At 42.7% G+C, this 25,505-nt stretch overlaps 2 protein-coding genes across 8 annotated transcripts in view; both read left to right on the plus strand.

Annotated features, from left to right (window-relative positions):
• The window catches only part of RABGAP1L (RAB GTPase activating protein 1 like), a 224,452-nt gene extending 207,935 nt beyond the window's left edge, over positions 1–16,517 (plus strand). For 4 of the 7 annotated variants that reach the window (XM_039730176.1, XM_039730178.1, XM_039730180.1 and 1 more), the window contains 6 exons: positions 5,390–5,500; positions 7,250–7,354; positions 8,517–8,600; positions 9,096–9,167; positions 10,265–10,462; positions 10,772–16,517. In XM_039730176.1, coding sequence (XP_039586110.1) covers positions 5,390–5,500; positions 7,250–7,354; positions 8,517–8,600; positions 9,096–9,167; positions 10,265–10,462; positions 10,772–10,921 — 720 coding nt within the window. In that variant the 3' untranslated portion in view covers positions 10,922–16,517. Of the gene's footprint in view, positions 1–6; positions 2,509–5,389; positions 5,501–7,249; positions 7,355–8,516; positions 8,601–9,095; positions 9,168–10,264; positions 10,463–10,771 lie in introns of those variants that run through there. The other 3 variants (XM_039730181.1, XM_039730177.1, XR_005629957.1) reach the window with 3 other exon arrangements.
• Positions 16,518–19,542: 3,025 nt separating this feature from the next.
• LOC120512222 (calcyclin binding protein) lies at positions 19,543–24,799 on the plus strand. Its single transcript, XM_039730276.1, has 6 exons — positions 19,543–19,691; positions 20,223–20,415; positions 21,089–21,185; positions 21,685–21,784; positions 23,108–23,202; positions 24,480–24,799. The coding sequence occupies exons 1-6, from the start codon at positions 19,671–19,673 to the stop codon at positions 24,637–24,639; spliced, it is 666 nt and encodes a 221-aa protein (XP_039586210.1). The 5' UTR covers positions 19,543–19,670; the 3' UTR covers positions 24,640–24,799.
• The last annotated feature ends 706 nt before the right edge of the window (positions 24,800–25,505 follow it).

The raw sequence follows: 25,505 nt of genomic DNA on the forward strand, positions 1-25,505 counted from the left end.
GTGCAGGGCTTCCAGCAGCTATGCAGGGCTTCCAGCAGCCAGGCTTGGCTTGGGAAAGGACAAAAACCAGCCTTGCCTAAAGCACAGCACTGCCGTCAGCTCCTGCTCTGAGGGCTGTGCCCCACTGCCCTACAACCTTCTAATTTTCACAGTTTTCCTTCCCAAAACAAAGTGAGGTTTTTGCTGCCTAGGAAGGGGATGTTTCTTGGATGGAATCACTGGAGTAGAGATCCCTGCAGAGTGTCCTCATATGGGTCAAGAAGGAAAAGAGCTTTCAATAGGTTAATAGTTTTTAGCTATAATTTTTAGAGTTGTGGTTGCCAGCAGGAATTTGTCAGGCCCGCAGAGCCAGGGGCTGTGGTGAGCTGCAGGGATGAAGGATGTCTGAGTGGGGCACCTCCCTGTGACACAGCCCTGAGAGGAAGCCCTTGATGGCCTCTGGAGAGAGAGGGAGATGGGCTGGATTTGCAGTGTCTGGCCCAGGAACCAGTTGTGTTTGCCTGACAGGTTGAATTCATGTGCTCCCATGAGCTGTGTTAAACATGCAGCTGTTCCTGCCCAGCACGTATTTTACATGGTGTGATTTGATTTACCAGAAGAACAGTATTAAAGACAGCCATTATTCTTGGAGTTTGTTTTGTTCTGTATTTACAGGTATTATTTAGGAAAAGTGCAAGTTTTTCTGGACGTGTTTTCATTTTATTTTCCATTGTTTATAACATTATCACATTTTTGTTAGTTTTTTTTAAGGTGCAAAAGTGAAGTATGTTCTAAATTGTTCTCACCAAATTTTGTAACTTTTAGTTAAATTACAAATTCCCTATAGAAGATAGGAGGAAAAGTGAGTCATATGTGTAGAAAGAATAGTAATAGATTTCAGGTTGACGTTTTTCTAAATATTATGGAGTTTTATTTCTGTGTTTGAGAATGCCTCATGTAAGAAGATTTGGGTTGACTTGGTAAGAAAATTCCAGAAGTGAGCCTGGGAACTGATGTAAAATAAAGAGGATATAGTTATACAAAGAAGGGCTGGAGTTTTGCAAGCAGATGCTGCTGTTCTGTTCCACTTTTTCCTGTGTTGCCCTCCTTGTGCAATGGAGAAGTTGTATGAATAAATGTGTAATTTGGACATAATAGCCTTCTCTGTAACAGCCTCCTCTGTGTTTTGAAGGGGAAGCAAAAATTAATATACTGTTCATTTTTATTCAGTCATGGCAACTGAATGTTAACCATCATGAGGAAAGCCATGATAACTTTTCCTGTGGGACATTGTTGTTTCTTTAAAACTTGTGCTGGGGCACTTTGGGGAATGCTTCTCCAGAGTCACCAAACAGAAAACACCCCTGCCTCCAGGAGCCTCGGTGTTGCTTACCTTGAGAGGCTTTCCTGGATCACTGCTGTGAAAGCTTTTTGGGTTTCTAGGTGGAGGTTCACAGGATTTTCCTTTGGAGCTCCTCCAACATCAAGAGCCCTTTCCATTGGGTTTATGAAGACCTCAGTTTGCTCACATCCAGAAAGTGAATTTTAATCAGTGTTTTCATTCCATCGTTGAGGGGCTGTTCACACCCAGAGGTCTGGGGTTTGGATGTCTTGATTTAACCCAGCCAGCAACTCAAGCAGCTGCTTGCTCACTCCACCACAAGCAGGATGGGGGAGAGAATCCCCAGAGTAATAGTGACAAAACTCATGGATTGAGATGAAGACAGTTCAGTAGATAAAGCAAAACAAGGAACTCAGCCACCCCTTCCCACGGGCAGGTGGTTGTTGAGCCATCTCCAGGAGGGCAGGGCTGCATCACACTTATCAGAGACTTGAGAAGCCAAATGCCACCACTCCAAAGGTCCCCCTGCTTTCTCCTCCCTGCTTTCCATGCTCAGCATGGTGCCATGTGGGCATGGCTGTCCCTTGGGGTCACTTGGGATCAGCTGGGTCCCCTCCCAGCTCGTTGTGGACCCCCAGTCCCCTCCCTGGTGAGGAGGTAGAAGAAGCAGAAAAGGCCTTGGCTCTGTGCAAGCCCTGCTCAGCAATAACCAAACCATCTCTATGCTGTCAACACCTTTTCCAGCACAAACCCAAAATGTACTAACCACCATGAAGAAAACTAACCCTCCCCGAGCGCAGGGTGTTGCTGAACAGAAACAGAATTGCCTAACGAGGTTGGTGACTCATTACACCCCAGTTGGGTACAGCACAGAGAGGATGGATGCATCATGGCCACTAATCTCCTCAGGAATTGCTCCTTGGTGCAGCCTGGAAGGGAGCAGAGGGTGGAGTTCAGCCTTTCAGTCATGCTGAACTGAGGCTTGCCTACTGCTTTCAAGTTTGTCATCTTCTTGCCACCCAGTGTGTGATGGAAGTGGGAGTATCTCTCTCTAAAACTCATAACAAAAACTCAGCGAAGAATAAGCAACTTTTTTTTTTTTTGTATTAGAAATTTCTTTATATCCTGTTTTCACTGTCTTTACACCAATGGTTGAAAGCAGTATTTGGTCTGTGACTTTACAGGAGGTAAGTTGATTTGTGTTTGTGTGTATCAGCTTTGTTTGTCCTCTTTGGAAATGCAGTATCCTCCTTTTAAAAGCTAACCTGAGTTCTCCAGCCACCTTGTGTAACCAGGAGGAGGAATTTGGGAAAGAGGGATGTGTTATTTTACTGACTGTAGAAACTGAGCAGTACTGAGGAGAAGGAAATGGTTGTCATAGTCAATTTAGTGCTGTGCAGAGGAGGCAGGAAGCTGTCTGTTTGCACCAGGGACAACTAGCAGGTCTGACTAGTTGGCTGATGCCAGCTATAAAATGCTGCCTCTGATGCGAGTCCTGCTGTGACAGACCAGCTCCATCTGCTGAACTTTGTCATTGTGAGCATATTTCATAAAACTATAAATATTTCACAGCCTGTGGAAATAGTTTGCTACACGTGAAGAGCGCTGTTTGCTCTTTCTGTCTTTACTGTGTTAGTTTTTATTTGGACTTAGGCAGACTTAAGAGTTTCCTCCTGAGAAGGGAGGCAGTTTTACACTGCTAGACCTGGGGGGAGGAGCTGAAAAAGACAAACCAGCTAATCGGGCATACTGCCCTGGGTGGAGGAAGAGTAAAGGTGGTCCTGTGAGAGCCTTTCAGCTGGACATCCAGAGTTTGGTGAATGAGCTAAAAACATCTTCTAGCTATTGACTGGATGCCCAAGGTAAGAGATCTTTAACTCGGTACCAAGATTCCATGTAAATCCTAGTTTAAGAGGAGGATAGTGCATTTCCAAGCACAGAGCTTGCTTACCCACTTGTCTGCGAATGCAAAGCAGGAACTCTCAGCCTCACTGCGTGCCTTGCTTGGCAGACACTGAAGCTTTTGGCAAAGACATAGCAAAAATGGTAGAACCAGCTCGGTTATTTTGTGAAAGTCATAGGAATTTGCTGCTTTCTTCCCTGTGAAAAGGTATTGGTGCTGCAGAACCTGGTCTGACTCAGGTCTCACGTTTTAGGAGAACTCAGGTCACTTTCTGACAACCGGCAGAGCCATGTCTATAAAAATCAGCATTTCTAACATGGTCTGAACAAAATACAGGAATAAAGATGTGCTAGAGATTGTTATTAGTGTTATCATTATTGACTGCAATTTAGTTTTACACTTTAAAGTTTATATTAGGTTTACAGGAAAATTTTACTTTAATTCTTTTAATTCCTTGTCCCAAACAGACTAAAGTGCATTTAAAATAAGAAAGATCCCCAAAGTTGTGTGTGGTTTAGCAGTGGTTATTTTAACTGTGTTAAGACAAAGGCATTTTATTTAGCTTCTGTACAAAACAGATTACTCAAAGTACGATCTTTTGGAAGGGAAACCAGCTTACTTCCCTGTACAGGGCAGTGCCTATTCTAGTTACACAATAGGGTCATATTAACAAGAGAAAATTTGTAGAGGTTCCACTTCCTGCCACAGAGGAAGTTCCCACACAGAAGAGACCTTTTTTTGCATCCTCTTAGAGCTCCTGTTTTTGTTTAAGACAAGCATGCAAAATCCGCTTGCAACAGAAATAAAAATTGCAATTTCATAGTTGAGAGCTTGGAAAGAAAAAATATCTGAGCATAGCTGGTGAGTAGGAAGAAGTGAAAACAGGTGAATGACATATTATGCAAGAAATCACATTTTGTAGGAATGCATTCACTGAACAACTCTTGATAAACATTACAAGTGCTAATATGGATATTATTATATATCATTGACTTTTACTGATATATTTGGACTTTCACTGTTTTGTTTTGGAGAACACAAGTTACCTTTCAGGTGAGAATAAGTCCTTTTTGAAATCTCAGCATATAGGCTATTGTTTTTCCACCTATGTGTTTCCATCTTAATGTGGTTCTTTTCCTTGAATTTCCATAGTGCAGAGATTCCCTTTGCAGCCTGTTTTGGTATAAAAGATGTACAGTGATGGAAAGCCAGCACAGTTTTTTCTCTTGAAATCCATTTTGAAGAAGGCACCTCTCTCTGTCCCACCTGGCTGTGTTGTTCTGAAAATGAGGAGTTGTATTTGATGTTGAACCCTAGAAGTCCAGTGACCCACAGGCATCTTTTGAATATGGTTCTGTTTCTCAACTCTGGAACAACAGATTTCTAAAAGACACGAGTTATTGTTCATTCTCCTGTTCCTTCGCCTCCTGTGGTTAATGCTCCAGATAATCATTTCTGCCTGTGTGGGGTGGGTAGGGAGGGCAGTGAAGCAAGAGCCTGCAGCCTCCACGTTGTGCATTTTGTGTCCCTGTCACTGCCCCCAGCAGGTGCTGGGCCTGTGCTCAGGGATGAGCTCCCTCTCCAGCTGGCACTGTAAGGTGTCCCTGGCGTGAGGTGCAGAGCAGTGCACAAATGTGATACAGGATGTTGGAGCTGTAGGGAGTTCCCTGCTAGATGCTGTTCTCTGCTGGACCCGCAGGAGATGGGAAGTTGGCACTGCATCACCTGCAAAGTGGACTATTTTTATTGATCCCTGCAGACAGGATTCTGTAAAGTGGAGCAGGGCAGCTCTCTACTTTGCTTGGAAGCATTATTATGAGTAACTCTTAATTGGTCCCTGTTCGCTGCTGCTGGGTGGGATTTATCTGCCTGATTTCTTTAGATGATGAGCAAGCAGAAGCCAAGTGCTTTTGTGGAGAGGTCAGTGTTTATTTTTGACAGGGAAACACTGCAATCAGTGTGTCCCTTTCACAACACAAAGCAGTGGGGTGGGAGTGGAATAGCTGCATTTGCACTGCTGGCTTAATTCACTGTTGTTTCCCAGAGCAGCAGTCCTGTCTTAATGTGCACTCTTGCCTTCTCAGTGTTTGGCACACACCAAGCCCTTGCTCATTGCTCTTCATGAGCATTAATTTCCTTTCCTGGTTGTTCCTTTCTTTCCGCAGAGGGAAAACCGCAGGCTCCAAGAGGCAAGCATGAGGCTGGAGCAGGAGAACGATGACCTTGCCCATGAGCTTGTAACCAGCAAAATTGCCTTACGGAATGACCTGGACCAGGTAATGGTAACAGAGTTGGGCCCCAGCTCAGGCTTGGCAGCAGCAGTTGGAGGAGCCCTGCTTTGTGCTCATGTGAAGCATTAATACATTAAAAATGTAATTACTTTTGCCTTTATTTTCCTGACAGCCTCACTCTCAGCTGTATTTCCTTGTGGCACTGTAGGCATTCAGTGGGGTCTGGCCAAGACTGATTGCATCTCCTCTGTTGGGGATTGTTTAGAAAATGTGGGCCACAACCTTTAGGCAGATAGCAAAGAATGAACGTTTCCTTGAAAAAGGTGTCATGTACTTCTTGGGAGAGTCGTTTCAAGGGAAGTTGCATTGCAAAATGTCTGTGTGGATCTGTTTTTCACAGCACTTCTAGTACAGCCAACAAAATTCAGAGATAATGAAGTGGCACAGCACCAAAAATTCAACGGGCTCCTGGGTGTTCACTGATAACTGCTCCTGTTCCCTGTGGAGACTGGAATGGGGAGGGCAGCAGCACTCAGAGCCCTTTGCCCCAGACACAAGGTTTTCAGAGAACCACACGTTCAAACCCTCTCTTTACACTGCAGGTGCTTGGAGAAACTGGAATGAACACTAAAAAGGAGGAAAGATTTGTAGTTCCTTCAAAGCATATCTTAAACAAGTCTTTCATCAAAAATATCCTTGTAATCCCCAAATACTTTTGTTCTAAGATGTTAATCTCATCAATTTTCCATTCTTGCACTGTTTGTTTTTCTTTCGCCTCCCATGCTGCCTTATACACACTAAGCAATGAAGAAATCCTTAATCCATCTCCTCAGTCATAGAGGAGATGGAGCTGGTTCTGCTGCCCTCAAGCACCACTAATATCCTCATTAATCATTATTACTGTGGCAGAAAGATAAGCTGATCCCACCACAGTGGTAGAAAATCAAACTTCAGCTCAGGGACAAGTTCTGTATGGTTACTTGTTTCCAATGTCCTTTTCCCTCCTGTAATTTCAGCAGAGTCAGTGTTAATTGGCCACAGCCATTTCCTGTCTGGACCTCATTACTGAACAGGAAGGGTGGTGACTGCTGTGTGTGTTTCTCAGCTGGGGAGGCCTACAGAGTAAATCCAAACATTGAGAAATGTTTTGATATATTGGAATTTCTCTCCTGATGATCAGTGAGGACAGTGCTCACAAAAACAAAGCATTCCCAGTATGTGTCACCACAAACTTGGTCCTTCCAGAGAAAATTAAATTCTCAGTTATCAGGTTTCTTCATGTAATAATTATTTGCACTGATAAACCATTTTTCTGGTGGTCCTGTTTGTCTCTTACACTTGCCTTTGCCTGAACACTTTGTAGGGTACAATGCAGACACCGAAGTATTTCACAGTTATGTTTTCCCTGCTCACAGATTCAAAAATTGGATGAGTAATTTGAAGTCACACAGGAGATAAATCATGCTGCCCTCACTTAGATTAATATTGCTCCCAACAAAAGTAATCTATAAATCACTGTTTGTGCTAGGACCTAGATCTGTGCTTATGTGCCATCTGGGCATGGGTAAACAATTGGCCAAAGGGTTCTTTTGCACAGGTGTTGAAATACAGTGAAATAATTCAGTAAATGGCTGACTGAAAAGGGAATTTCATACCAAAAAGTTGGGTGGGCCATTAGAGGGCAGGAAAAGGCAATGGTAAAACCTGAACCTAGTCTATTTCTGAGCTGCACATCCCAGTGTGTTTGTACTGGCACAGAGAGCATCTGACTTACACAAGTGTCTCTGACTCTAGGCTGAAGACAAAGCAGATGTTTTGAACAAGGAACTTCTCCTGACCAAACAGAAGCTAGTGGAGACTGAGGAAGAGAAAAGGAAGCAGGAAGAGGAAACTGCTCAGGTGAGGCATTCTCCAGCTTTTCCCATTTAGTTAGTAAATGCAAGAAAAATGATACACAGAAAAGTGTGGGTGTATGGTAATTGTGAAAAGGATTTTGTCCTCAAACTGCAGTTTCAATTAAAAGTTTATAGTGCCAGGGTAATTTTTTTCCCCCAAAGCATAGTTTTCAGCGTTTTTTTTTTTTTACTTGAGCACTGAATGTTTAGTTTTTCATAGCTTACCCTCTTCCAAGTACTGTAATGAATGTTGTCACTGGTGGTGAGCAATCTCAGCTAAGGAGATGTGATCAGACCTCTTAAATTATCTAAATGAAGGAGCTGGAGGAGTTGTTGCCTTGGAAGAGCCTATTCTGGATTCAGCTGCTGGATCACTTAAATCATGTTCCTGCCTGAAGCCAGACCCAGCAGCAGAACAGGGGTGGGGGTTGGGAGAATTTTGCTGACTAAACCTGGCTTCGTATTCAGCTGCAAAATACTCAGTCTTTGTTCTGTAATCCTATATATCTAAAATGCAGGTTTCAAAAGTCATACCCTGATTTTTATTTTTGCCATTTGGCAACAATTCATGTTAATTCATTGTGTCTCTCTAAAATGGAGCTCTCTGTTTGCCATAAGTAAGGCAGTGAGGCTTTCTGCCCACTGAAAGGGCTCTCCAAGTGGAGTGACTGAAGGAGGGATGAGTTAGCTGTGTTTTTACTCAGTGCCACAGACCCAAACAGATTTTTTTTCTCCTGTTATGGAGACAGCCGTGTTGAGAGATTCTTCTTGTTCCATCTCCAAACAAACAAACAATCTGGCCAAACCTGCTGTGACAGTGTGCAGGAAAACAAAAACTAAATCAGTAAGCCCCACTTAATACTAATGCTTTTCTTTGTGTTCTGTGGACCATGATGTACCACCATTTAACACAGAGAATGGGAATTAAATTACAGGAGAATTCTTTAACCAGAGATAAAAGGTCACAGTATAGACTTCTTGGTTATCACTGATATAATCAGTATTTGTAAACTGAGTAAATCAGACACTTGTCTGAGAATTGGAATTTCATAAGCAGCAGCTGTAGAGCTGTTGTGAACACAGCAAGACACAAAGAAAACAATCTGATGACACGTTTTGAGAAGTTCTGTCAGTGTACTGTGTAACTTCCCTCCTCCAATTCCTAGCTGAAGGAAGTCTTCAGGAAGCAGCTGGAGAAGGCAGAATCTGAGATCAAGAAAACCACAGCCATTATTGCAGAGTATAAACAGGTACCATTCTAGAGACCCTTTCTCATCTCTTCTTTCTCTTCTTTCAACCTGTTACAAGAGCTGAATTTTCAGCATTGCAGATCTCATCCTTCAAACAAGCTCCACCTTTCAGGCTTTCGGAGAGCAATGTTGTAATTTGTCATAAATCTTCTTGTGGCTTTCCTAATAGTCTCCTAATTAGGCAGTCAGGAATAACCTGTCTTTCAGCTAATTTTAGTACTGTAGGGTGAATGCTTCTGTACTTTGTGACATAATGCAGTATAAACATCATAAACCAACTCATCCATAAAATGTCCCTGTCTGTATTCTGGATCTGTATTGAATACTGCTGGGTTTTTATCAGTCACAGCAGCAGTGGAGTTGTTAAGGGGGAATGCATATACTGAGTGAGGCAGAATTTAAGAAATGTTGGTTCTAGCAAAAACCATGGTTTAAAAGCACAGATTCTACTTCACATAGTAAACTTGAGCTAAGAGACTGCTTTCTCTGCTCCAGATTTGCTCCCAGCTGAGCACCAGGCTGGAAAAACAACAGGCGGCCAGTAAGGATGAACTGGAAGTTGTGAAGGTGAGAACAATGTCTGCATAGGGGATGTTTCTAACACAGGTGTTGCTGGATGCCAGGGATACAGAACTGAAATGTGAGCAGAAGTTAAAGTACAGCAATACCCCACATGCATTTTGCAGCAGATGTAAACAAGGAAAGGGTTTAATTCCTTTCACAGTTCTTCGTTTTGAATCAGATAGTGTGGAACTCTCAAACTGAAGTGCATGTAGTACTTGGCTTTCCTTTTTGCTGTTAAAATATATACTTCTGGTAAAAAAATGTAGAGAAAACAGTATTTACTTGGATGTTTTCATTAACTGGAAAAAAAAAAAGAGAAAACATGTTGTTTCTCAAGTGTGCACAGCAGAGGGGTTGGAACTGGCCAGATTGAACAAGGTTTATATATCTGGGTTTCTTTAAGTAGAATTGGTTTAAGTAATTAAACCAATTGGCACAGCTAGGGCCATCCCCAGAATATCCACAGGGCTTCCTGTCCCTTCTCTAAACCCCTTACCAGGAACATAAGAGTTAAACATTTCCTGATAGGTGATAATAATAATAATAATAATAGTAATAGTAATAATAATAATTCTGAGTAGGCAGAGTTGTTTACCCTCTGCTGTAGCTTCTACATATTTCTTTAGTATTCAAGCTGAACTGGATTTGTTGCTTTTTAGTGACTTTATAATGCTATTGATAATAACATAAAATAATTCTAGGATTGATGTTCCTATATTCTGCTGAAATAGCTCAATATCCTGTTTTATTCTGTGCAAGCCAGGCCAGCTTTTTTATCTACTCAGATTTAATATACTCTTCTGAGTTGTGCTGACATAAATATTACAAAGCTTTAGAAGCAAGAAGATTCTAATATAGGAGCAAAGTCTCTGTGCTTAGATTTTAGGAGATTTTATAAAATAGGTTTTAGGAGTTTTTATACTGGTTAATGTACCCTGGAAATTGTTTGTGAACTATTAAGAAAATTTTTCATCCCAGTTATAAAAACTGCAGTACTAGATGGTTTGAGGTTGAGGCAGTCTGGCAAATAAAATGGCTCTTCCAGGAAGTACAGCAACTCCTGTAACACGGATTAAGAATGAGCTTTCTGGGTGTTTCAGGGTAAAGTGATGGCCTGCAAGCACTGCAGTGAGATTTTCAGCAAGGAGGGGGCACTGAAGGTGCCTGCTGTAAGCACGGACAACAAAGGCATCGAAACAGATGATGAGAAGGATGCACTGAAGAAGCAGCTGAGAGAGATGGAGCTGGAGCTTGCACAGACCAAACTGCAGCTTGTGGAAGCCAAGTGCAAAATCCAGGTACGTAGAATCCAAGTACAGCAGGGTGGTCACCTTAACCTCATGCTCAGTCCAGAATTATTCTGAATCACACAAAAAATTGTTCCAAAAGGGAGTGCATACCTGCATGCCTGTATATCTGAACTTTCAGGGAAAAAAATGTCTTAAAAAGAAGAGGATGATTTGTGCTGTTGCAGCAGTTTGAATGTCTTCTCTCCCCAGTGCCTGGGAGATTGCAAGGGAAGTGCCAGACTGCAGGGGCTGAGCGTGAAGATGCTTCTTTGTTAATTAATTAGGTTTTGATCAATTCTGACTATTCTGCTTTCTTAGGAGCTGGAGCACCAGAGAGGAGCCCTTATGAATGAAATCCAAGCTGCCAAAAACTCTTGGTTTAGCAAAACCCTGAACTCTATCAAAACGGCCACGGGCACGCAGGCACCGCCGCAGCCGCCCGTGCCTCCCAGAGAGGGCAGCACATAGCTCCAGCCGCTGCCCGCTCGGAGCACAGAGAACAACGCAGCCGGAGCCTTGGAGGATTCTTCCAGTGGGCTCTCCTCCTGGGCAAAGGACAATGAGGCAGGAGTGCAGGCTTGAAGTGAAATTCTTCAGTGTTTTTCATTCGTTTTCTGATGTGACCCTTTTCAAAGGGTTTAAAAAAAAAAGTCCTGGTTTATGTTGAATTCCTACTTCCCATACTGCCTTGCTGAAAGCCACGTTCTGATACCTTCATACTTTTACACTTTATTTTATATGACTAGATGTTAAATAAATATTTCAAAACTAGGTCTTTAATACACATCAATTTTGAAATTATTTTTGTCTTGCATAGAAGGTTTTTCTTCTTCTGGAGGAAGAGAGAGAATGAAAATGTACAGTACTGCAGCATCCTCTCTCCCTAGAAAGCACAGTGTAAGACATTGAGGATAGCTTAGGTCCTGGGACCATCTCAGAAGTTTATCACAGCAACTGCATCCTGCAGAGAAGCACTTTTTGTAAAGCTTAGGCCATAGCAAAGATAGGCTTGTGCTCTGCTGGCACAATTGCTATGAGCTTCCCTTACAACTTCTTCATTTGGATTGCTATTTCTTCAGAAATACAGGTAGTGCAGTTTTTGTAACACCGTTGTTTCAAGGCTATTTACAGCCCAACTGAAATGTAACATCAAGTTTCCTAGTTCCCTTTTTTAAATTCATGTTTATATTAAGAATTCCAAGGAATCATTCCTTCCACTGGGATAAAGGGAGAACCGTTTTGACACTTATTTGATGTTTTTGCTGAGAAGCAGATTGGAGACCTTGCATGGTTTTGCCCTTTTGTAAATCCTGTGCAATAAAGGGTAGGTTTTATGAATAAAAGTAATGAAAACCTTGCCCTGGGTCTATATTCAGATTCCAAATTTGACACAGAAATGAGGTATCAAATAAAACACCCAAGAGGCTTGTGCTGCGCTGATGAATAAAATACCACAGAAACAAGATCTGTTTGCTAGAAGTGTTTGGTTAGGAAACACTTTGTTGGTATTACTTATTTTTATAAAAACAAGCATTTTCAAGTGGAATACAAGCCCTAGACTTTCCTGTGGGGGTAGACTTCTCTGCTGATTCCCAAACCTGTCTGGTGGTTTTATACCTCTTAAGGTAAGAAAGTTCAAAAGCATTTGTTTTGACTAAACATAAAGTGTTCATAGAAATACTTATTTCATGGGAAATTAAACTATTGCTTGAACTGATGGAATATTTTTTTAATTATACGTGTCATGTCTGAAGATGGTCTTGCAGGTAAATGTCATTGCTGGACTAAATGTTGTGTATTAATTGTTTCATTTACACGATTTTTCCAGGGACACTAGTTCTGTTTTGATTTTTTTTTTTAATTCTAAGGAATGCCATACATTGTCAGTTTTGTACAATAAAATTTAATAATACCCATCTTGTGCTTTGTTGTCAAGCATAATTGTGAATTATTTTCAACAGGGTAGTACAAATTTAATGTTACCAGTGCCAAAGGAAAAATTCCAAAAGGCAGTCAGCTGATAGAAGTAGAGATCAAAATCTAATCACCATCCTGACACAATTCTCTCTTCTAACAATAAGGAGTTAAAAAACTTTAATGTTTTAAAATCTACCTTCAAGAACAGTGATTATCTGGAATTATTAACACAGTGAGGAACAAAAGGAGGAAAACCAGAAGGTATTTCTTTTGCAAATGTTATCAAAGGTCTTTTTCCCTTGTCACTGTCTTGTTCATAGTATTTGCATAAATGTTTCCATTCTCTCTTCTGACTAAGCCCAGTGTTAGTCATTCACCTACCAGTTCCACTTCACATTCAGAATGTGACTCTGAATTCATGATAAATCTGAAGTGACATTTAAGGATACCTGCTGAACATCTGATTGTTGCATTTGAGAGTACTGTGCCCATGAGGGAAACTGGTTATTTGACAAGTGTCTGAACTTCTCATTTCATTTCTCTCAAATCATTCTTACAAGCGGATTTAAAACCATGATTGGAAAATTTCAGTAAGAATGAGTAAAGAAATGTGTTAGGCTGTGATTCCCTGAGCCAGGTGAGTTAAGAGCTCACTCCTGCTCAGCCCTCCAGCCCCCCATTGTACAGTCCTGTCCCTTGTCCTTGTTGTAGTATGTACTGGAGATAATTAAAAACAACAACAAAAGAACACGTGGGTGGATTTATCCCCCTACAGTTCATCTTTTGTCAAGTGAATGAGTTAAATCACCTCAGAGCAGATCATGGGAGTGGGACTTCCCAAAGTCATCAAAAAGGAACTGGTAAATGAGATCACCTCGTTTCACAGAATGAGCTTTGACACAACATTCATTTTCTCAGTGTAGCTGCTTTCTGGCTTTGGAAGGTGAGTTTCAGGAGCAAAACCACATTTGCTACCTGCTAGCCATGATGATTTCAAGCCCTTGTACGGATGGGAGCTGGCTTACCTCACCCAGAGGGAGTTTCAGAAAGCAGTGACCCTAAAGACAGTAAACAATTTCCACCTTCCAGCTGTAGATCCAAGGTAGCATTTGTAGCAATGGCATTTGGAAGAGTAATGTTGAGGTGGAAACTGCATCTTTTCAGCATTACTGAAAGTAAGAAAATAGCTCTGTGGCATTATCTTGATGAATATTTAGAATGAAGGAAAGGAGCAGGACTCCATGATTAAACCAGGCAAGCTAAAATTCTATCTGCTGACTATAGATGCTACTGGGAAATTTAGTTTCCTGCAGGAAAAGAAATCTCTGTGTGACCAAACTACCTACACACATATCCTTGGTGGATTTGTCAGGGATAGCTGGCTCACTGCTCAGCTTTTCAGCAGGAAACATCATCAAGGTCTCACTGAAACTGTTGTTTCCATGTGGCACTGGAACAGCTAACATATCTCCTAACTCTGGAGTGATCATCCTTTTTTCCCTGAGTCTGTAGTAAACTATGTGTTCAGATCAAACTTTTATTAAAATTAATTTGAATTTTATAAATATATATGTGGGACTAAAACCTATTTTTAAATTTTATTAAGAATGCACCATTCAGAAATAAAGTCTTTACTTTGATTAGGAACAAACCTCCAAAGAATATTTTTACTACAACTTTTATCTTGTTGGACTATAATCTCTTCCTGAGATGTCCAGTATGGGGGGCAAAAAAAAAAAAAGTCCTTCTTTTGACTTTAAAATGTTGGTTTTCCTTTGACTGTAACACTTTACAGGCTAAATGAAGCAAGGCTGATTTAATTATGTGGTACATTTGTGAACTAGTCTTGTATTATCTTTGTGAACCAAACTTAATATTCTAAAGTAATAGGAGTTATTCCACTTAGTTTATGTTTCTAAATGTACCTGGGGAGGAATAAACAGAAAAAAAGAAAGTACCATGGGTAGAGAAGCCAAGAAACTGCGAAATCCCTGAGGTGCACCTGCATTAGGGTCTCAGGAAAGGTAGTCAGCCATGTAATCAGTACTGCCAGTGGACAAACCCACCCCTGTCCTGCCCGTTAATGAGGATTTCATTTGATCAAGCTGAGTTACATTGCTACAACTAAGTTAAAGTGCTTACACAGGTAAGCAGTATTTTTTCTCTATGTTAGATGTTTGAATTACTACTCTTAGTTGGCCCTTGAAATTTCTTTGAAGATAAATGATCATCTCTGCCAGTGTGTTAAGAACAACTTGAAATGAAGCCAGCAATTTACAAGGGGAGATGGAGATAAAAAGTCAAGAACTGCAAGAGTTCAGCCCCTTCACAAAGCATGAAGTATCCCATTGACTTCAGGGTCGTGATGCCACTGAATGTGGTAGTTTAGGAGTAAATAAAAATCTGCGTTTACTGGCACCAAAGTATCAACACTTGGAAGTCACATGCCATGCTTTCTCCACAGGATCAAGGTGGGGCTGTTCCCTTCCTTTTGTTAAGTAGCTGCAGTGAAATTCTTGTATGTGTGGGAGAACTATAATCAGGTGATTTTCATTTACTCAGAGGATTTTCATTTACTGTTAGACTCAGGGATAATTGGCAACTTCTGCACCATCTCCTAAGCCTAAACACCCTTGGCTTTGATACCAGAAGCACTCATACCTTACAGTGCTGGTGGTTTTCCAGCTGCTGGAGAGAAAACCGTAGTGTCGTGTCTGATTGATTGTGAAGAGAGGGCAGAGATGTTCCCCTCGGGTCTGAGGGATTCCTGTGGCTGACAAGCACTCCCTGTCCCTGCTGGACCCTGCTGAGGGGGCTGCACCACATGTGCAAACAAAGAGGTTAAAACTAATTTATTTGTTTGTCTGTCATGCTAATATCCTCCTGGGAACTGTCCCGTTAGCTCCTTCCAGGTAACAACACCAAGGGGAGGCATGATGAAACACTCCAGTTTGGATCTCTCAGGTGTTAGGGGAGGTGTACGTCACAGCAGCCTTTAGAACTGAGCTACACAGGTGGATTTTGGGAAATGCAAGGAATTTGCAACTGGATAAATAATGCTCAGCATTTATCAAGACTTTATCCTTCCTATTTCAGAAGTCTACACAATTTATTTCAGGATTGTGACTTAACACATACAGGTCAATTCTCCAGGAATACAGGGCTCTCCATTTCTCCTGGGTCCCAATGGCTTTGCTACTGAATGTATTTCATGCTATTTTTACCTGAAAAAAAAAAAGGGTACAGAATTAGGATATTACTTTTTATTATTTTCTTATTCAGTGTGACTTGCTTTTATTTAACCTGTAAAGGAATATATATGTATCTTTGGAGAACTATATCTTACATATAGAATAATATATAAGAAACAGAACGACAAGGGGATAAATACATCAAAAGGATTTGGTATCACAAATTTCATTTGATACCACCAGAATCCTGGGCTGTACTAATTTCCTTACAGTTTCTCTTATTTTTGTATTTTATATAATACATGGATGGTACTACCAATGCAAACCACAGCAGATGTTCCCAGATTTTTCTTCAGATCTCAATTTCTGTCTTTCAGTAATCCCTGGGTTTGCAATTCTGCTGTATCACCCTCGAAAGCTGTGCCAGGAGCTCTCTTGAGCTTTGGGAACTCTTGCTTTCCCATGGAAGAAGATGCTCTGGCTTCTTTGAACTGGGAAAAGATGACATCTGAATGCAGAAAATTTCTAATCAAGCATAATCCATCTCCCTCTGTGTCTGCCATTAAGGTGGATTTGCTCCAGCACACTGAAAACAGAGCAGCTCCAAAGCTCTGACTCCATGACAATGAAGTTTTCCAGATTTGGGGTTGCCTTTGTGATCTGGGTGGGTACCAAGTTCACAAATCCCAAAGAGTTAGGGAAAAAAAGAGCATCATAGAGATGTCACACTTCCAGCTGAGAACCATTCAGTACTACCACTACTTGGGTAACGCATCCATGTGTTATATAAAGTACAACATGAAAATATAAGTGTAATGCTTGTTATTAAAAGTGCAATTCAATGTACCTGGTCACAACAAATGTTTACTTTTTTAATTGTTACAGAGTTGTTCAGATCAGTACCTTGTTATCATTGTGTGAACGATGCCTTGTAAAATAAATGGAAATGGAAAACAGCTCGGGGATAAGATGCTTATTTTCCTAAGCCATTAAGAAGCAGCTTAAATCTGTTTGCAGGAAGAAGCAGCTGCTGTGTCAGGTTTTCTGACGCAGTTCTCTGCTGCACCAGGGCACAGTGACTTGGCAGGTTGGCTGTCCAAGGGGGTGCATGCTAATTCCAGCCCGTTCCTTAGGATAATGTCCCTGCTCACAGGGAGCTGTGCCTGAGAGCTGAGGGCTCACCCTGGTCTCTGCTCCACAGGCCAGCAGAGAGGTTTCCAGGACAGAGAATGTTTTCCCTAAAGGTTGATGATACACAGCAGTGGGATAATGGTGGCTGTTAAGGGACTGCATGCTTCCGTGGAGTACAGCAGCCTTGAGGCAGGTGCCTGCAGCAGGAGACAAGGGGGGCAAAGGAAACAGAGAAACTGGCAAGTGACTGCTAGGGGAAAGGCAGGGCTGAGCAAGGACGGGACAGAGCAGAATGTGCCGCAGTCAAAAGTATCCAAATGCTTTATAAAACCATTTTTCCACGTGAGCAACCGCTCCAGGATTTATTTCCCATTAACTGAGAAGAGCCGCCGTTGTTCCCAGATAAGAGCAAAAGCACACGGCACTTCAGGGGAAGATAAGGCAAAGAGGGACAAAAGCTGAAGATTTAAATTTACCAGCTGTAACATTTTGTATGGATTTACCTCCACATCACTATCCAAAGTGTTTGTCAGGAGAGGAGGCAGCATCCAGATGCTGTTGCAGCTTCCTGCAAAGGAGAGCTATGTGGAGCTTGTTTTTACATGACAGGAGTGACAACTCTTCCACATGGAGGCTGCCACTCAAAGTGCCATGTGTACAGAAATGCTCATCATTTAAGGAAACCAAGTAAACACTTTCAAAACTCCAAAAACTTAAGAAAAAAAGTAAATTACAGGCTCACTTCAAATGCATTTCTATGTTAACGAAAGCATTTCCTCCTCTAGGTAGAACTTAAATTAGAAAGCAATACCAATTTAAATTGTAAAAATAAGAGCACCTGCTAATACAAGACCACAACTGAGTGTGGGGAAACTCAAAGATTAGTAGCTAAATTAAAAAACAAAAATTATTTCCTTGTCTCAGTTGCTGCTACATAGAAAAAAAATATAAGGAAATAACTCCTGTATAAGCAACTGCCCTTAACCAATTAAAAAAAAAAAAACCAAAACTATGCCATAAAAGTAAATTCCAGCTGACCATATTGTATTTTCTGGATAACATCAACTATCCTGTCTCCAAATGATATTCCTGAAGATGGTCAGGCTTATGCTTAGTCCTATGAAAATTTAGAATAACCACAGTTAATTTTGCAGAGGTTTTCTCCACTGCAGATCCTGAAGCACTGCAGCAGAGGGTTATAATAAACACCTCAGTACAACATCTGTTAAAACCACTTTGGGGAATGCCAACTTGAACATAAATCTTTGGCTTCGGGACTTCTATGAATTCATTTTCAATTTCTTCTTCCCTCGCTACCTTTACAGATCTCTTTACAGATAAATTCCTGGATGTTCACTTTAGAAGTGACAAAAACCCAGACCCTAAGCCCATGTATCAGCAAAAGAGCTGACATTCTTCAGTTTGGTAAAACAGGTGTTTTAACTGGCACCTTGTTCTAGAGAAATGGGATTTTTCAGTGCTGAAGGGCTGTGATCTGCCTTGGGTCACACTGTCTATAAAGGACATCTGGGGCAAACACTGCCTCCTGTGCATTCCTGCTGAGAGAAGGAATGCCATTGCCTTATTGTTTTCTTCCAGGGCAATTTTAATGCCCAGTGGGGCTATAGAAATTTTATAGAAATTTTGTCGCTGGTGCTCACTGCGCTCATTTAGTAACAGTGTCAACAGTCATGTTTTTCTTTTGATAAGGAAAATGCTTAAAAGAGAACTTTGGTAGCATTACACCAGTATGTTTTTACATGCATACAGCCAAATGGTCTGTAAATAAAAGCTACATTTTCCTTGCAAATGGTTTGATAACCGAGTCTCTTACTCACAAAGTCACTCCCAGAGTACACATTGTCACATTACAGGTCAGGAACAATTTCCCAACAGTAACTTACTCCCTGGGTTGGTTGTAAAAAGATTTTTATGCATTTGTTGTGCAGATCTCCCTCTGTGGTGGTGTGTGTTGAGGGCACTGTACCATCCACCCAACTTCTACTGGATTTGGTGGTTTGTTTGTTTTTTTTAATAGATGCAATGCTAGAACTTGAAAGCTTAAACCTTGCTGGAGTTGATTGGGGAGGACTTTTCAACCTTAGTAACCATGAAAATGAGGAGCAGACACAGAACAGGACACTTTTTATAAGCCCAACTTCCTTTGAAGGCCACCAACAGAGCTTTCTTCCCCTTTGATCACTATTCACCTCCACAACATGAGCCTGATACTCTTTTCCCGAAGAAGGAAAACAACACTTTATTTTGCAAAATTAATCCAGGACCTTGACAGCCACGAGCGATGGGGCATCTGCTCCAAAATGAGGGGCAGATTTCTGATGGCCAAACTAAAACCCAGCCCGTGCCCGCCTCAGCCGCCCCTCACACCGAGCAGCCCGGGCGGCGGGAAAAGCCCCGGTCCCACCGACCCTCAGAGCCCAGGGGCAGGGCAGCTCCTGTCCCCGGCCGTCCCTCAGAGGCCGGAGCAGGGCAGCTCCTGTCCCCGGCCGTCCCTCAGAGCCCGGGGGCAGGAAGATTCTGCCCCGGCCCGTCCCTCAGAATCCTCGGGGGCAGGAAGATCCTGCCCCGGCCGTCCCTCAGAGTCCTCGGGGTGGGGAAGCTCTTGCTCCCGCCCGTCCCTCAGAATCCAGGAGAGAGGGCAGCTCCTGTCCCCGGCCGTCCCTCAGAGGCCGAGGGCAGGAAGATCCTGCTCCCACCCGCCCCTCAGAATCCTCGGGGCGGGAAAAGCCCCCGGTCCCGCCGTCCCTCAGCGCCCAGGGGGCGGGGAAGATCCTGGTCCCGCCCGTCCCTCAGAGCCCAGCGGAGGGAGAAGCTCCGGGTTCCGCCCGTCCCTCAGAGCCGAGGGTAGGGGGGAGAAGCTCCGGGTGCCGCCTCCTCAGGGCGGGAGCGGGCGGGGCCGGCGGCCGCGCGTCACTTCCCGCGGCCGGAAGGTTCCAGAGGTTCCGCGGGGAGCCGCCATGGCCGTGGCGCGGGAGGAGGTGAGGCGATTCCCGACTGCGTCCCCCGGGTGCAGGCGGGGTCCTGGGCCAGGGGCAGCGGTGGGGCCCCGGCTGGGAGCCGTCAGTCCCCGCGTTCGCTGAGGGCTGCCGAGGTTTCACCTTGCGGCGAGGCGTGTTGAGGGAGCTGTGCTGTCCGCCCAGCTTCTGATTCCTGCTGGTTTTTAATGTATGAAGAGTTAAGCACTGAGAGCTTAAAGCTTGTCTGAATTAATGGTCTTGGAGGTCTTTTCCAGTCTGAGATGGCCGTGGTTGAGCAGGGGAGCTGCACCCTTCCAGCCAGACCCATTCTGTGAATTAGGATTTTATGGTTATACATACCTACAGGGGTGGACAGAGGGTGAGGAAGGGATGAATCCGTGCTTAACTGGTTGTAGTGGGAAGCTAAACTACTGACCTGATAAAGCTGAAATTCCAGCATCTGGAATACGCGAAAATGTCATAAAAAGCTGTGAGCACTGAATACAAAAAACATATCTAATGTGTACTTGTGATCCTTTGTTTTTGAACCAGTTGCAGAAAGATTTGGAAGAGGTTAAAGAGCTGCTCACGAGTGCCACTAGGAAGCGGGTGCGTGATGTCCTTCTGGCAGAGAAACAAAAGCTGGAGCTGGAAATCAAGAATCAGCCTCCACCGAAGCCAAAAGATGTGGCAGATGAAGAAAAGTCATCGCTGGGAGGGTACACAGTGAAAATAAACAATTACGGTAGGATTCTTTTTCTGGAGCTCTAGCACCTCTCTGAAGAGATGGCAGGGTGGCATTACTGGGAATTAGAGTTGCTACTTAGCAACATAGTGAAGCCTTAAGCACATCTCCAGTATTTATTCCACGCTGGAGACCCCAGTTTAAAAGCTGCCACGTGCTTTCTTGCCATCTGAACCCCAGTGTGTATTCATCATGTTTGTGTGATAGTGTTTGGTGGGATGCATGAAGTATCCTTGCTGTACCAGCTGGTATTTTTCCATTGTTTAGCAGGAATGAAAGAGTAAGCTTTGGCTTCTCTGCTCCCCATGTAGGTGAGAGGAGAGGGAATTGCTCAAGATGCAGGGAGTAGGGGAAGAATTGGGTCAAGGAAACTGCAGTGGGAGCAAACAGCTGGCTCTGACTCCCCCTGCACAGCCCGGGTTGCTCTCTTTTGACCTGAGCTGATACGTGGGTTTTCTCAGAATTTGCAGGGATTAGTGAGCAGGGCTACATGGGGGGACCTCCCATTGCTCTCAAGTTATTTCTGAATAATTCATATTTTCCTTTTATTGCTCTGAAAATTGCTTCAGTAAGGAAAAGACCCTCATTGTTCTAGGGGGCTTTGTGGGGGAGGTTGGAGTGCATGAAGCATATGGAGGAAAGGTAGAACTTAATATCTTTTTTTCACTTCCAGGATGGGATCAGTCAGATAAGTTTGTTAAGATTTACATCTCTTTAAATGGTGTCCAGAAGCTTCCAGCTGAGAATGTGCAGGTGAATTTCACAGAGAGGTGAGTTCATCTTGTAGCACAACATGAATACTGAAATGCAGGAGTGTTGGATTAGCCTTTTTTTTTTTCTCCACTCCCTTTTTTCTTTTTTTTTTTTTAACTTCAGTTGTATTGGCTTTTAGTAGCACTTGAGGGTATCAGGGTGTTTTCATTTTACAAGTGCACCTCACCATGCTTGATCAGGCACCCAGTGTTAGCCCTGGATATTCGTGGTGATACAGCTGAGGTGTACATTGAGGAAATTTGGTTTTCCAAGTTTGTAGGTAGAAAGGATCCTAAAGATCTTGATTTGTTGTGAGTCTGGATTGCTCCTTTTAATTCCTTTGTTAAAATTGATCTGAAGATTTTGAGAGGCCTGGAAATAAAGTAATTCAAGCCTGTTGGCTTGCTTTCCTAAGAAGTACTCTGCTTTCCTAAGAAATACACCTGCTAAAGGCTTTTCAGACAGTGTAATGATTGGAATATTTGTGCCTTTCCTCCCTCCACTTCCTGGCTGCAGGTCATTTGATCTGCTGGTGAAGAATCTGAATGGGAAGAACTACACCATGACCTTCAACAACCTCCTGAAGCCCATCTCTGTGGAAGGCAGCTCTAGAAAGGTCAGTGCACCTTGTTAGAGGTGATTTAGGGCCCTCTCAGTATTGTGTTCATTGCCTGGTTAGTTCAGGAGACTCCATGCTAATGTTCAGTCTCTCCCTTCTGCTGCTGTGTCTCTGCACTATGAACATGAGTCTTACTAATCTGTGATTGTCATAACTGCAGAATTAGTCTCTGGAATCCTATTTCAGGAGATCATGTCTGGATATTTAATAGCTCACCAGTAGGATTTCAGAAATAATTAAGCAGAAAATTCCGCCAAGTGTTCATTGCAGCTTTGTGCTTTTAAATACCTCTGAGAAATTCTTTGCAATTTTAAGAGATTTAAGCTGATTTCCCAGACTGAAATCTTGGGAAGCTTAAATAGGCTTAATTCCCAAAGCCAAGTCTGGAACCTGCTCTGCCTTAGTAAGGGTGTTTTGCTCCAGAACTGAGCACTGGTGTGGTGGTTTAACCCCAGCAGGTTGTTAATTTTCTAAGGGAAAAATTAACTCTATCCCTGCCAAAACCAGGACAACTGGTAACATTGTGCTGCTGCTGGCTGGTGATATCCACACTGCGCTGCTTGTGGCACCTGTCCAGGCTGAGATGTGTCACACACCTCCTGTGAGTTCTCTGTGGTGCTTGGTGACATCAGATGTGAGAACTACTGCTTCAATTGGAAATTGGCCTAAAATGAGTACAGAGTGAAACTAAACCAGCTGGAATAAATGAGAGTGATGCTCTGGTGATTTTTAATACAGTACGAAAGCGAGCAGTGGTCATGTACTTGTTAAGCCAAGCTAAAGCTGCTGTGGACCCTTGTCTGCTGTGGCAGGCAGGAGTTCTTTGTGAAATTTAGGTCAGGGTTGCAAGTCAGCAAGCTTTGTATCTTGCAAACATGTTGCAAGATTAAGCAATACCCTAAAACTAGTTTCTTGTCCTTGGAGAAATAAATTGGAGGAGCCTCTACCTCAGCTTGGTATGCTTGGAGAAGTCCAGTAAATATAGTCACACTTTACCAGGCAGTCCTGGTGCTTGAGCATCCTTCAAATCACTGGATGGTGTTCCTGCAGCACTTAATGTTCTTCTGTATTGGTACTGTAAGCCTGTACCAGTATTGTATTAACCACATATATAAATTCTCCACAGTGGACTTAATACTTTGTACCCTGAGGCTGAGGACATGCTATAATTTTCCTATGCTACATAATAATGGATAGCTGAGAGAAATGTTTCAGGAATTTGTGAGTATGGAAGCCGCTTATGTTACAAGCTAACCTGACTCATTTTGATTGGCATCCCTTTCTGAAGCGTTCTGAATTCATGCCTTGTTCACCACACAGATAAAGACAGACATGATCCTTGTCATGTGTAAGAAGAAGCGGGAGGAAAAATGGGATTGTCTCACTCAAGTGGAAAAAGAAAGCAAAGAGAAAGAGTAAGTGTCTTTTCAACCCTCCATCTTGTTATCCATTTCCTGTTCTCTGTGTTGTTTTAGGGCTGTTTTTGGCAAAGCAGGTCTTTGTTTTCTTAGATGGTTTTCCAAAGTCTCAAGCCAGTTTGTAACACTTCAAGTGCTTGGGAGCAGCAGGCAGCTTAGACGTACACAGGTATGAGGCTGGTAAATGACAGCAGGAAACATCTGGGGACACCTTTTAAAATATATAATATATAATTTATATATATATATGTATAAAATACGTATATCATATAATGACTTAATGTTATTTTACATGTACAACCACCTTGGAGAATGAGAACACAACTGAGAATTTTATCCCTGCCAACAACAATTCATTTTGTGTACGTTTTTAGGGTGATTTGCTAAAACTGATCAGGTGTAAGTACCTGAATTTAGGGCAAAACAGCCTTGTCCATTCAAATGGCATCACAGGAGATTTAGAGGAAGTGACTTGATAATTAATGCAGTTTTCTGGAGGGATGGGGAATTGTTAGACCTGTATCTTGTGCAGAGAATTCCCGAAGATTTCCTGTTTGTCAGACGAGCAGCTCCAGAAATGCTGCTCCCAGCCAGGGTCTGGGCAGCCGATCATTATCCCTGAGCATGAGGAAATTGCTCCCTCTGCTGATCTGTTTCTGAGCTAGACTGCATTACTACCTACAGGATTTTGGAAAATGGGATAGAGAGGGCATTATTTATAGTCGGGTCATACAGGCCACGTCCTCCATGGGTGCTGACTGTGGGTGGCACTGTTCATCACCTGAGAAAATTGCTTTCAAATGAAATGTGCTAAGAAATCACTTGACCTCAGGAGATCATTTGAAAAATGGGAAGCATTAAAAAAGCCTTTTGGGTTGTGAATGTGGTCTGTCCAAAGAGCTTGATCTGGTAATTTCTCCATTTTTATTCACCCATCACGTAACACAAGGTGGGTATTGGCATTTTCTCTGTCTGCTGTATTTCGCTTCTGCTTCCTACAGCTGATTTTGGGAGTGCTTCCAGGGTCACGTTTACTGCAAAATGCTTCACATCAAAATACTCTCCCACTCCTTGGGACATCTCTAGGTGTGCCACTCAGCTTGCACTTGGTTTCAGGGTGTTTCTTAGGATTCTTCCTATTTGGAAGCTGACCGAGACTGCTGTGATCTAAAGACTTTGCCAAAGCAAAAGTCCCATTCCCAGGATATTTCAAACAAACCTCAGCACTTCCTTTTGTTGGGTATTCCTGACCTTCTCATGTATCTGTCTTGCAGGAAGGCTGCCTATGACACTGCAGATCCTAGTGAAGGGCTTATGAACATTTTGAAAAAGATGTATGCGGAAGGGGACGATGAGATGAAGCGCACCATCAATAAGGCCTGGGTTGAAAGCAGAGAAAAGCAGTACAAAGGGGACATACCCATGGATATCTGAAAGCACTCTAAGGGCCGCCTTAAAACTGATCTTCCGTGTGAGACACGCTGTGCTGCAAAGATCATCGTTTACATAACCTTCTTCCAAGCAAAGACAGTCATTTTCCATTTCAGGTTGGAGAAAATATTTAAATAAAATAGCTTCTAAAGCATTTCTGTCAGTCAAGTGGTTCAGCATTTCCTGAGGAGTGAAGCATAGGGGGTATATTGAGAAAACCTCTCAGATGAGTGGGGAGTGCTGCGAGACTGAAAACAGAATGTAAAAGTAAAGGAATCTTAAACCAGGATGGGTCAAGGCCTCTGTTGCCAGTGGCAGCTGGACCCGTGTGCTTGCTGGGGCTAGTGTCATGCTCACTTCACAGGGTGTAGCTTTCTGATTAAAAATGGGAAAGTGCTGAACTAAAGGCATGTCACAAAGGGAGAACTGCTGGACAAAGCAGAACATCTAAGCATTTGATAGTTAAGCAGAAAAAGTATGGTGTTAATCCTGTGGTATTCAAATTTAATGATTACTCTCAGAAACTATTCCTGTCTAATTACTATTACTATGAATTTTGGAAATCAAAGTGCTTGGGCTAGCTGGGAGCCCGTCTTTGAGACGGCATCAGTCAAGATGCAGTCTGCAGTCATCAGCAGGAGACCAGGGACAGGGAGCTTGCCCTGGCTCCAGCAGTGTAAATTTGGAAACAAGGGATAAGCTCCACTTTCTCCATCAGCTTTGAAAGGGTTTTAAGGTAATTGAGTAAGTATATTGAGATGGTTTATACACCAGACTATAACTCAGCTGGGTGTGATGGGTGGCTGTCAGTTTTCTGCTAGTGGTATTTGGCCTTTTTATTGCCACCTCTCAGCCCCTGCTGGAGCAGG

The sequence above is a fragment of the Passer montanus genome, unplaced genomic scaffold (assembly GCF_014805655.1).
Source record: "Passer montanus isolate IOZ18808 unplaced genomic scaffold, ASM1480565v1 scaffold71, whole genome shotgun sequence".
Lineage (NCBI taxonomy): Eukaryota > Metazoa > Chordata > Aves > Passeriformes > Passeridae > Passer > Passer montanus.

Excerpts from the sequence above, each read along its gene's own strand:
- LOC120512222 (XM_039730276.1), top strand. The coding sequence starts at position 19,671 with ATGGCCGTGGCGCGGGAGGAG. Across the intron at positions 20,416-21,088 it reads AGTGAAAATAAACAATTACG|GATGGGATCAGTCAGATAAG; the intron begins GTAGGATTCTTT and ends TTTCACTTCCAG. Across the intron at positions 21,186-21,684 it reads CAGGTGAATTTCACAGAGAG|GTCATTTGATCTGCTGGTGA; the intron begins GTGAGTTCATCT and ends TCCTGGCTGCAG.